The sequence below is a fragment of the Bacillus rossius genome, chromosome 11 (genome assembly GCF_032445375.1).
Source record: "Bacillus rossius redtenbacheri isolate Brsri chromosome 11, Brsri_v3, whole genome shotgun sequence".
NCBI classification, from domain to species: domain Eukaryota; kingdom Metazoa; phylum Arthropoda; class Insecta; order Phasmatodea; family Bacillidae; genus Bacillus; species Bacillus rossius.
The window spans coordinates 25,620,745-25,634,047 of record NC_086338.1 but is presented as its reverse complement, the minus strand read 5'-3'; the positions used below and the strand labels follow the sequence as shown (position 1 = coordinate 25,634,047).

The following is a 13,303-nucleotide window of genomic DNA, read 5'->3' as shown; positions in this document are numbered from 1 at the left end:
GGCCTACTTCTTTTAATACCCATCTCAATGGAATGTCTCTGTTTTGTGGTATTGTAGTCCATGGTCGTTGACGTTTATTTTTTTCACCCACTTCAGGTGTGTGTGCCAAAAAGAATACAAATAATATTTTGTTTTAAAGTTTGAAATGAAAAATATGAATTGTTTTGAATTGTTAACACAGTTTTTTTCCTTTACAGTTTAGCGAGACAGTAATGAAAAAAAAAACATTGAATACTCGTTCTATGTTCAAAACATTGCTTATTGTTTAGGTTTCTGATTATGAAGTCCCATTAAACATCAAAAAAAGGTAATTATATCATACAAAAGACAATCTCAGCAGTGAACGTTAGTAAATGACCAACTCACGAGGTATGCTATGTCAAGTATTCATAAGAAAACAAACATTTGTTATTTCAAAGTGTTAGTATTTGAGGTCGAATTGAATACAAATAGTTTATAATTCGTATTCGAATATTCACAAAGGCCTAGAAATCCCGAACTGTACTGTAAATCCTCTTTCTGTGAAGAATCCTCCTCTGATGGAGAAATACCCTTTCTGTGGTTAAGTCCCAGACAGGTGTGCAGATTTGCTGGACTTAAGTTCTTTGATGTATAACTTTTCTGGTTCAACATGAGTGGCAGAAAGCAGGATGTTGTCTGGCTTTCATTTGAACATGCTGAGAACCAAAATAACTAACGTAACCAACCCCGTACGCCGAATCATCGCTATGTTTTAATCATTACTATGGAAGAAAGAATGCTATAAACCTCTGTGTTCTGTGATCACTTCTCAATAAATATCTCACTACCACCACATCCAAATGTGGGATTTTAGATCAAAACATTAGCTGAATGATTTATTAATCATTTACTAATTAAAAATTTTGTTATTGATTATTAATTTAGGTACATTCAACTACAGACAGCTTTCAGTATCATTATTTTAATATAAAAAGAATATACACTAGCATAAATTTTTGTGCACTTTTAAAAATGATAGTAAACTGTAAACTAAATTACTGACACCAGCAGACCTTTCTGCTTGTTGGACACACAAAAATTTAAGCGAATATGGTATTCAGTTGTGTGTGAGTTGTTTAAGGTCTTTGCAGGTATGACTGTTTATAATAATAAATACCCATTCACATGCATATCCATCAGTGGATGATGTTAAATTTGGATTCATCATAATAAAAAATTTAGTTAACTGAAGCATGCATAAGTTAACTTTATAGATATTCTCTAAAAATAAATTATTTAAAAAAAATTAGGTATGTAAAATATTTAATTTTTAAAATGTATATATTACAAAACTGTAGTTGCATCTGCACAGGTATGAAAGTCAGGTGAGATTTGAGACTTCACAATTTGCCGGAACATGAACCTGGCATCACAAGCCGCTCAGTCAGATTTCGTCGGTGACTGAGAGCGCTTCCTTTTCTTGTGCTTGTGGTGGCCATGTTTCTTCTTCTTCTTGTGTTTCTTGTCGCGTTGCACCTCCTCTCCCTCCCCCTCCCCATCGGGGCTGCGCGACCGCGAACTGGAGCGGTGCTTGTGCTTACTCTTCTTCTTCTTCTTCTTCTTGGCGTCGCTGCTCCGAGCGGCCAGCTCCTCCTCGCGCAGCGCGGTCAGAGGCGTGACGTAATCGTCACTGTCACTGCTCGTGCTGCTCACGTCCAGCACTATCTCCTTGTTGGGGTCCACCTTGATGAAGTTGCGGCACTGGAAGGTCAGGTGGCCCGCGTAGCCGCACTTCTTGCAGGCTGCTCGCAGGGTCTCCTTGGCCTGGGGGATGAGGCGCGACAGGATCTCCGGGTCCATGTCCGGGATCTGCAACAGTCCTGCGAACAAGCACAGAGGACGTCCCCTTTTCCTCACGCGAGTTCCTCCGACGACATCTGACGAGATGGCAACAAAAGCACTGCATATGTATTCTTTGTTTGGTTAGTTCTAAAGCAATAAGCAGTTTTTTTTTAATGCAGCTTATATATCAAATACACATGTATAAAATCATCTTTACAAAAAATTATCAACAAGAAAATAGGCCTAAAATTTTATTGGTGTTTCGTATCTTATCAGAGATAGATAAACTAAATTATGTATTTTTATATGTAGTTAATGTAATTATACCACCTAATTCTAAAATCTGTCAAAATACTTATCAATTACAACATTTCTACTAAATATTCCCACTAGGAAGTTGTTGGTTTTCTTGTTGATGTGCCGACCCGTGTGCACAAGCACATGAGTAAGAGTCAAAACTGCAACCCCGGATCCTCTCCTGTCATCCCACAAGTCCCACCCTGTCCATATCTAATTAAGAAGCAAAGAATATTTTTTTTTTAAAAAATTCTTAGTCAATTTTCCGTTCACTGTCAGTAGGTAACATGCTATGTCTCTGTGATCAGCGTTCAAATTCAGATGCAGTCTGTTTACACACTAATACTCATAGGTACTTATACAAAGAAAGAAACATAGAAAAAAGACAGTGTATGTGAGTGTGGATTTGAATATTTTTTTTGTCAAATCACACCATTCTAGTAGCAGTTTATTTTAAATATTAAGGTCTTCCAAACAAGAGTCCCAAATTGCACTACCTTAGCCAAACATGAAAGTTAAAATTGATTCTCATGTGAAATTGCGATGCTATAAGAAAAATATTTGTATAGTCAAAATCAAATAAATTGTTAGGTTTAACATCTTAGTTGGACGGCCTGCCAGGAAACTTCATGAATAGACAAATGTTTTTAGCAAAATAGATAAATATATTTACAATAAGGGAGCGTTCAAGTATTACGTAACGAATTTGGGGGGTCTTGTAAAACGTTACGATGCGTTACAGGGGAGGTAGGGGGGGTTTGACCTACGTGTTACATCACATAGGTTTTTTTTAACCCTTCAGAACGGTCGCGTAGAGACAGATTCTTTCACACATTTTTTAAAACTTTTTTCCCTCAAAATTTCAAATGGCATGATAACTTAATTTTTTTACCTCCACAAAATTGCTTCTGCTTGCTTTACAGGATTAGTGAATAATGTTTTTTTAACTCCAAACGTAAAGCAAAAAAAAATACATATATTTATCAACAACTGTGATAGTTTTTCTCGTCATTCCAGTAAAGTAGTTCAAACAAACAAGCTGGTGGTACCTAGTCAGATAGACAAAGGATCATGCAAGTTTTCGCCACTTCTTGTGAGGTTGTCTGTTGATCTGTCGCCTCCTCTAGAAGGGTTTAAGCAGATGCGTTACAATTTATTTTGCCCATCAGTACAATCAGACCTAAAGAACCGAGTATGTTCAACCTGTGGGATTTATTTTACACCCCACAAGAGTGTGCAAATGCACAATCGTTACATGCATGGCAAGACTGCCCAAGACCTTCGTGAAAGTCGAGTACGGCCACAGCGACTTGCTGCAAGAAGGGAAAATGAGCTTCTCTGCATTGTGCGTCGCTGTGAAACATCGTCTGAGGATGCCGATGGCTCGACGAAGACGAAGTTGATGCAAGCGGGTTAACAGTTCCGGAACCCTCTTCGTCTGCTCTCCGGATGCCAGTAATGAAAGAATCTGAGTGGCTGGCAAACCCATGGACAGAGGAGCAGTAAAACTCAAATTGAATTGTTTTTTTTACAATCTATTTATTTTAATTATGGCTGATTTTATTTTAAATGTTTTCGTTTTTGTTTGATCGTATTCTTAAATACAATTATATTTTGACAAATATATTTTATGTTTGTAATTGCATTGCCAAAGGTAAAAATAAATTATTAGAAATAAAATTTGTTATTCGATTTTAATAGCTTTATTAGTAAAACGCTAAAATAGGAGAATGCATGAGAAGAACAATGGCGGATAAAGCAAAAAGTGTGTAAGGACAGGGCCAAGTCAGGAAAACGACGTAATTAAATGTATGTTTGCTAAATGTATGATTGAGTAGTAAAAATTTATTAGGACAAAAAAAAACATTAGATAGCTCTTGCTTTTAAAAACAAGACATTTCAAATGTTAATAAATAACATTAACGTGATTAAAACAATAACAAAGGTATTTTAGTGACTTATTCCGGTACATTACGCCAGATAATTGTGACTTTTAGGTAAAAATGGTCACTTGGGGTTACGTAACTTTTACTAGGGGAGAAGGGGGGGGGGTACAGAAAAACGTTACGTCGCGTTACATGGGGGGAGGGGGAGTCAAAAATATCAAAAAATTGTGTTACGTAATACTTGAACGCTCCCTAACTGTTGAAAAATTCTTAAGCCACTTACACATCACCAGACCGAACCTCGGACGAGACAGTTCGATCATTGTCCGGGGGCTGTTCGCCAAAGTTTAGGGCTGTCTGCGGACAAAAAGTGACGACAAAGACGGCCCGGGTGACGGGAGATACGTGGGTGGTCCGTCTCCCCCACCACTCTTCTTTGTCTTGTTTGGTAATGAGTAGCATTGTCAGCCGCACCAGACAGTTCGAGAGCTTCTCCGTTGTACAAGACTTGCTGTGTGGCTTCTCTCTTCCAAGCTTCATTGTTTGTTCACAATTTTTGTTTCCTAGTGATTCCTCATAAAATGGTGGATGAGGAAAGACAGATGAACACAGAGCTTGTTTAATGTTGGAAAAATTGTTGCTGTTTGTGAAACATGAAGTGATGAATTTTCAAATTGTGGATCCCTGAACGTGGCCCTCAGCCATTTGCTGTAAATCTTCAACAAAATCCATCCAAACGCTACTGTTAACATGCTGAAGATAAAATTGGACAAACTGACATGTGGTTACAGAAGATAAGCAAGAAAAGTACAATCTTATAAAAGTTGATTTGTAGTTTCATTCTTTTCCTCTCTTTTTCTATCAGGGGGAACTTAAGGGTAAGCAAATCTTTACTAATGTTTTGTTCTTAAAAAATTTTACTTACCAATTAAATTAATTTAAGTTTTACATAACTTTCTTTAAAGTTTAAGCCAATGAAACAAATGGGATAGCCAAAGATGGCACATACGTCCCCCCTCTGTGCAACTGTTAATACTTGATGTTTCTGGATGAGGAGGGTGTTAGAGAAGGAATAGGTACATTAGACAATGAATAAGATAGCATAACAGAAAAAACAGTAAGAATAATTTGTTTATGTTTATTCTACACATGTCTTCTTGAAAAGACACTGCTACTTCACCATTGAAATCAGTAAAATTTTTACGAATGTTTTTCCCTTTTTCATATGCATGCCTTGTATCCAACTGATTCACTGAAACAAGTGGAAGTGTTTCAAGCCAGTCACCGGGATGTATTTGCATTTTGTTGGTATCTTCTATATCAACAAAATTTTGAGATAAAGAACGAAAAAATTTTCTTGTTGAAAAAACTGTGCAGAGCAGAATATGAAAGTACAATTTAACCAACTTTTTTTTAATCCAAAGCCATTTTCGACTTTTCTAGCATGCAAAAGTCTATAATTGAAGATACTTTCATCATGTGAATTCTTTTTCCAAGGATATGGCTTAAACAGTGGTAGATAACAGAACAAGTCACTGGGATGACAGCTGATAGAAGTTGTTTAGTAATGATGGCGCTGAATGCCATGTCCTCATAACTTCGACCAGTGACAAGGTATCACAACTTTGCTATGAGTCTTTCTTCATTGCTCACACATTCGCGACAGCGAATATTGGGCCTCTCGATTTGGAACTTTACCGTGTCCAGGTGACTCTGTAACCACGCCTCATCCATTCACAAATAATTATGAAAATGGTTCTCGTCAAGCTCTTATAACAAGTTAGCACGTGTAAACATTTTCTCCTCCTGCAACCATTTTATGAATCACAATTTTTGTTTCTTTTTATAAAAATTCTCATCACTTAGAAGCAAGGCACTGACAGCTAGCCCAATTTTTTTTTTGTTTTGCTTAGTAAGTACAAGAGACATTATGTATAGTTTCACTCCGTGCAAAGGCAGATATAACTTCACTAATCAATGTCCTCACGTTCTCTCTTTACTGTTTGTCCGATCTTCTGTCTGGTAGTGTGTACGCTTGCCACGAACACAAACAGCTCGCCCAAACTTTCTTGTACAAAGTTCAGGCCAGTAATGTGTAGGCGGCTATCGAGGAAGATAAATAAACTAACTGCAGTATGCTTTATCACAAACTGCATCTTTTATAAGGTTATCTAGTGTTCTGTTATTAATTGATGATTATTTATATTTTTTTATGTAATTTCTACCCGTGCTATGATCACGAAGCATTATATATATATATATATATATATATATATATATATATATATATATATATATATATATATATATATATATATATATATATATATATATATATATATATATATATATATATATATATATATATATATATATATATATATATATATATATATATATATATATATATATATATATATATATATATATATATATATATATATACACATATACACACACACACACAACACACACACACACACATACATACATACATATACACATAGACTTTTCCGGAAATTAACAATAAAATTCTAAAAGTACTTTTCTCAAACACAAAAGGTGTTATCCACCCTGAAACAGAATCTTTAAATTCCTACTGGTTTCTGAGAAATCACTGTTTAATGCTTACATTACAAATGATAAGGTAAATATGTAGTGTACGGATTAGCGCCAAAAAAAATCGTACAAATCTGAAATACCTTTCATTACATGCTCTTTTACGTCCTCTTTTCATAACCGCCTGCGGAGATAAGAAATTCCAATTACTTTTGGAGATATCGCTGTTCTATTTTTGCAATACAAGACCTATGTAATCATTCGACTGTCACAATTTTTTATTTTGCCGTGTGCGCGTGAATGCCTAAATAACAGAAATTTTCCGTTAGGTAAGGTTAGTTACATTATAAATACTTCAAATTAAACGGAAATTAAAAATAATATATATTTATTTTACTTGTTGTATAGTTTTAAGTATTTATGATGTAACTGACCTGAACTAACAAAACGGGACAAAGGTAGATTAGGTCAGGTCAGCTATATTATAAATACTTTGAAACTGAACGGACATTAAAAATAATAAAATTAATTTTAATGGTCGTTTAGTTTTAAAGTATTTACAATGTAGCTGACCTAACCTAACAAACCGGAACAAAGGATTAAGGGGCCCGCCTACCTGGGCACACATATGGTGTGCAGAGCTTCAGGAAAAACAACGCGATTTCAAAACTACTCAAGATATCCGAGTGGGGCCTATTTACGAATAGCATTTAAGAGTTCGCTGAGGCCCGAAAAGTACTTTTAATTTCGGATTAAGTTTTTAAACTGTATTTTTAGAAGCGTTAAAATGCCTAAAACGCGTGTTTTCAGAGTAATTTTTAGGCATACAACAATCAGTACAGACTCTTGAAAGCACTTAAGGGGCTTGCATAACACCTTTATCTTCATTTCTCCGCCATATAATGTTACGGTCACCGCTCAAATTTCACAGTTATCCTGTGACGACGAGACGAATGCGCGCCAGTTCAGAGCCTCGCTCTTAGAGGCTATACCGCGCTGGAAGCACCAGCGAGCGTCGCGCTTATCATCCCGCCTCACTAACACACATACACCCCTGACGAGGCGGGCCCCTTAACAGTAGGAAGGAACGTAATTTTTTAAAGCATAAAAATTTGAAACGTTAAAAACTCACCTAAGTTGAAGGTGGCCTATTGGTTCATTTGAATATTGGCCTATCACAAACTATCACGTGACAACATTATCAAAAAAAAAAAACAATTGATACTCGTAAACAAAAAACAATGGTGATAGCCGTGTGAATGTGCAGGTATTGTGATTAAAATTTAAAAATTTGATATCTCCAAAAGTAATTGGAATTTCTTATCTCCACAGGCTGTAATGAAAAGAGGACGTAAAAGAGCACATAATAAAAGTTATTTCAGATTTTTATAAAAATTTTTTTTACAATAATTAAAATTTAAAAATTCAATATCTCCAAAAGTAATTGGAATTTCTTATCTCCGCAGGCGGTTATGAAAAGAGGACGTAAAAGAGCATATAATAAAAGTTATTTCAGATTTGTACGGTTTTTTTTGGCGCTAATCCGTGCTCTACATATTTACCAATGATAATTTACAATATTTTTAATGTAGTTATAGTAACTTTGGTAAATATTTACTTGGGCGGTATTTCCGAAAAAAAATGTTAAAAATCCGAAAATACCTTTATTTTATGCTCTTCAACTTCCTCTTTTCATTAAAATCGGCGGAGATTAGAAATTCCAAATACTTTAGGAGATATCGAATTTTTTAATTTCTTCATATGTAGTTGAGCGGTATTTGCGAAAAAAAATGTTAAAAATCCGAAAATACCTTTATTATATGCTCTTCTAATTCCTCTTTTCATTAAAAGCGGCGGAGATTAGAAATTCCAAATACTTTAGGAGATATCGAATTTTTAAATTTCAGCACAAAACCAACGCATTCCTGTGGCGTGCGTGCACCATTGTTTCTTGTTTACGTACAAGTATCTATTTTTTTATTGGATAATGATGTCACGTGATTGTTCGTGATAGGCCAGAATTCAAATGAACTAATACGTGATTATTTAGTTCAATTATTGTTTAAAACTGTGTTTAATTACCGCCTCCAACTTAGGTGAGTTTTTAACGTTTCTAATTTTAAAGTCTTATTTGTTATTTTGATATTGTTACGCAAGTAATAAGTAACAAAAAAATTTACGTGAGTTGTTACTGTACATCCTTTGTTACGGGTTTGTTAGGTAAGGTCAGTTACATTATAAATAATTTAAAACTAAAGAATAATTCAAATTAATTCACATTATTTTTAATATCACCTTAGTTTGAAAGTATTTATAATGTAACTGACCTGACCTAATCGACCATTTTAGTTTACTGTTCACCCTCTGTCCGGGTTTGTTTGGTCAGGTCAGTTACATTATTAATATTTTAAAACTAAACAGCCATTAAAATTAATTCACAAAATAATTTTTAATGTCGGCTTAGTTTGAAAGTATTAATAATGTAACTTACCTGACCTAATCAACCATTTTATTAATCACGCATTCACGATTCACGTATTCACGAACACACGGCAAAATAACAAAAATAGCGCCGCTCGAATGGTTCCACAGGTCTTGTATTACAAAATTAAAAAATTCGATATCTCCTAAAGTATTTGAAATTTCTTATCTCCGCCGCTTTTAATGAAAAGAGGAAGTTGAAGAGCATATGATAAAGGTATTTTCGGATTTTTAACATTTATTTTCGCAAATACCGCTCAACTACATATGATGAAATTTAAAAATTCGATATCTCCTAAAGTATTTGGAATTTCTTACCTCCGCCACTTTTAATGAAGAGGAAGTTGAAGAGCATATGATAAAGGTATTTTCGGATTTTTAACATTTTTTTTCGGAAATACCGCCCAAGTAAATATTTACCGTAACTTTACCAACGGCACACAATATTTTCAAGTATTTTTTAAGGTCGCTAACCTAATTGATCATTTTTACGATTTCATTGAAGTTCTCAAAAACATTAAAATTTCTTCTGTCAATGCACAGATATTGTAATTTAACCTATATAAACTGTTATTTCTCAGAAATCAATAGGAATTTAACAACTCTGTTTTCAAAGAAAATACAGGAACGTCTATAGTGTTCCAAAAAAGTATTTTCTGAATATTATTAATTTCCGGAAAAGCCGCGACGTAAGAATTTTACCGGTTGAGTGCATTTTTAATATGTAGTATCAATTAACATGCATGATAGGTTAGGTATGTTAGGCACATTTAAAATTGTTAACAGCGTTGTATGGATAAGTCGTAATCGGAAGTCTTTTTCCCGAAACAATGCTACACTAAGAAATTACTCAATATTTAAATGTAGTTTAATTATTAACAGCACCTAATATTACAACCTCGTTCTTGATAAGTATGTTAACACAAAATTGAAATTAAAGTATTCAAAAGAGATTACCTTTATTTATTTTACTTAAAATCCTCTAGTTGTAATAAATTACATCAATCTCTGAACTCCAACAGCCAAAACACATAATTATCCAAAGTTAGTTGGCTATAAGAGTATAAACAAATAGTATAAAGCGGGAATATACAAGAATCTAACGACAGGAATGCTACTTGCTGATTTCACTAGCCGTAGCAGCAAATACCGAGTCTTTCCGAAGTTGGCCGATCAAGAGCTCCTACCCACTTGATATTTTTTTAACGCGCATTTTTTTCCTCTTCTGTATAAAAAAACCAACACACTACTCATAGCTTAGCACTCACTGTAATTGAAAACAAACAAACATGAAGAAACATTTAGTAAAAAGAAAGCCCACTTATCCAAGAAGTAGTGTGTGTTTTCTTATATAGAAGAAAAAGAATTAACCTTAAAAATAAAAAATTAAAATCCAAGGAGTAGGTGCTTCTGATGGGCCAACTTCGGGTATGCTAGGCATTTAAGGGCAGTTTCAGCATGTAGCATTCCTGTCGCCAGACTCTTGGGTAGAAATTTAAACCATTTCTGGTCACTGCACCATCATTGGCTTCAAGCATGTGACAAAACGAGAAGGTCGGTGAGTGAACTAGAAGTTGCACAACAAGCGCAGCAATATGCCGCGATAAAATAAACTCGTAATTGTGGAAAAACTAAAGAATCAAAATGTATAAAATTTTTAGTTTCTATTCCTTAAGGTACATGGCTTCCAACGGTTAAGTTTGGACGTTAATACGTCTTTAAAATTGCTTCCATAGTGCATTGGTGTATCTAGGGGGGCATAGCGTCATAGACTGAAAACATGGCTGCGGACATGAATGACAGAATATCAGCTCACTGGACTCGCTCTTCTACATGTTGACACCGCCGTCGGTGCTCCCTCTGAGAGCACAGGCCGCTATGTGTACTCAACACCTGAGTCAGTGCTAGTGCTACGAACACGCCCGCGCGTGTGTCTTAGTGCAGCGCCTCGGACGGCGTGACGTCAGTCACTGCCAGCTAAATGCCCAAAGCGTCCGGCCGGGTGTGGCAATGCGCATCAGGTATCTAGTGCACATGTAAATCAATTATCAAACAGAAACTAAAACTTTTAATAAGTATAAAAATTGTCTTTAATTAATTAATGGTTGTGTCAAATATTTCCGCTCACAAAACTGGCCGGCATCGCCTTCCCGCGCTCCGTCGTTTTCCCGCGGGTTTTCCTCCCCTCCCTGGCCCGGTTGCCAGGGAGAGTCGTCAGTCGCCATCCAGCACTCGCCAGGGCCGGCAGCCCCGCGCATGGGGAGCATCCAACTTTCGCGCCAATATCCCCGTTTAGCATCAATAGGTAGGTAATTATCTCCGAATCATCTTTCTACAGCTCCCCGGTCGGCCCTAACTGTCCGTACGAAATGTTGTGCGGTCCTTAGTTAAGAGTGCGCGATACATGTGGTTCCGAGCAGCAAAATCGATGTTTGCGGTGGAGCAGATTCTGTAAATGCCATGACATAAATTGGATTTTGGTAAAATATTATTTACAGAGTAAGGATGGATCTTAAAATGTTATTACTCGAAATTTCGGTATGCATCTTATTTTATTAACTAATTATTCCTAAAAACCGTGAAGTTTAGTAGACGAATGCTAGTATAAATTGATTGTAAATGGGAAACAAAATAATAATATTATACAACACATATGTGTGCATGAGTTATTAGAAACAGCAGGATGCATTTAGAAGCAATACCAGCTGAATAATCTGTTCCGCCGTAACCATTGTAATCGGTAGACGAAGAACGAATTTTACACATCGTAGTTCACGCGTCCACACACAGATGTCGGGCACACCGCACGCAGAGGTTCATTGCAGTAACACATGACAGATGTCGCACATGTCGGAGGTCGTCACTACTTGTTTTGTTGTATCGCGCTACCACGAAGCCACATTTTTAAATTGAAATAGGTGGGAAACGCTGCAATTGGTGGCAATAAGACACGTTTTAAAAAGAATAGTGACAAAGGAAACCTGCTTCTTTCTGCAAGGCGGAAAAATAAAAGTTAGGTAACTTATTTATAAATTGATGATATTAGTTTGTTTTTGATTGCAAAATCTTTAAAACTAGTGTATAACACTTTCCATGTATCTGAATATTTCAAATAACAGCAGCACAGAGACTGTAGCATCCGAGACCGGCCGCAGCGTGGGAAGATAGCGGGAAGAGGGCGGGCGGCGCAGCGCCGGGCTGGCGGGGCGGTCCAGTGCGCATTCCACGTTCACACTAGAGGTGTAAAAGTAACGAAAAAAAGCGTACCCGTATGTATTCGTTTCTATAACCATGGGCGTATCCTGACAAATTTGGTAACGCATGCAATATAGAATACATCCAACCCCCTCCCCCCCCCCCCCCCCCCCCCGGGAAGAAGTGGGTCCGGGGGCCCTCTTCCGGAAATATTTTGGTTTTCAGGGAGCAAAATGGTGCTGTTTAGGCAGTTTTTTAAACAATAATTAAACATAAAACTGGTTACAACATTAAATTTTTTGTGATAAACTTAGAGAGAAGAATTAACAAAGATATCAAATTGTCACTCACCATGTATTTACTTATAATGGAACTCGGCTCTGTGGTTTTTCCTGCAGAACTGCTCCGTGACTTCGTCGATAAACGAGTTGCGGGCTTTCATCTCCACCAACAGATCTTTTTCTATGGACATGATGGAGAGTGCAGACAAACGACTTTGTCCTTGCGCATTTCTTGTGAATGATTTTATTCGTCTTAGTGCAGAAAACGAACGTTCTACGGATGACGATGTAGCAGGAATAGTTGAAACCATTACGCACAGTTTATAGAGTTCTGGAAGTCCACTTTGGAGTTCATTTTGATACAGGAAATGGTGCATTTCTTGCACTGTCTTTCCCTCAAAATGTTTAGATGTAAACATAGCACTCAATTCAGATTTCAGCCTAACAATATCAAAAAAGTAATAGTAAAATTAAGAGTTGAATTACAACTAAATGTGTCTACGAATGTTATATAATTCTAACCCAAACATTTAATTTAAAAAAAACCCGACTGAACAGACATTAAATGGACTCGTTCGCGGCCGCACTGTGTTACTGATCAGTGAATGCAGAAGCAACTAGTGCATGCATGCGACACCGTCTTCGCGAGAGTTGGTAGTGACGTCACATCTGGAGAGTGGCTTTTGAGAACACCACAGCGCCGTACCGCGACAATCTGAGGAACTATTACAAGTATCATTCACACTGTAGTCAATAGGTAGCGCTATAATGCATTTGTTTGCCACACGTCGCACAAATCGT

At 36.4% G+C, this 13,303-nt stretch overlaps 1 protein-coding gene across 1 annotated transcript; it reads right to left on the bottom strand.

Moving 5' to 3' along the window:
* Window positions 1-1,267: 1,267 nt before the first annotated feature.
* LOC134536705 (protein SREK1IP1-like) lies at window positions 1,268-10,220 on the bottom strand. Its single transcript, XM_063376573.1, has 2 exons — window positions 9,984-10,220; window positions 1,268-1,841 (listed from the first exon to the last, which is right to left on the bottom strand). Exon 2 carries the CDS (start codon window positions 1,819-1,821, stop codon window positions 1,402-1,404), a length of 420 nt encoding a protein of 139 aa, XP_063232643.1. The 5' UTR covers window positions 1,822-1,841; window positions 9,984-10,220; the 3' UTR covers window positions 1,268-1,401.
* Window positions 10,221-13,303: the final 3,083 nt, after the last annotated feature.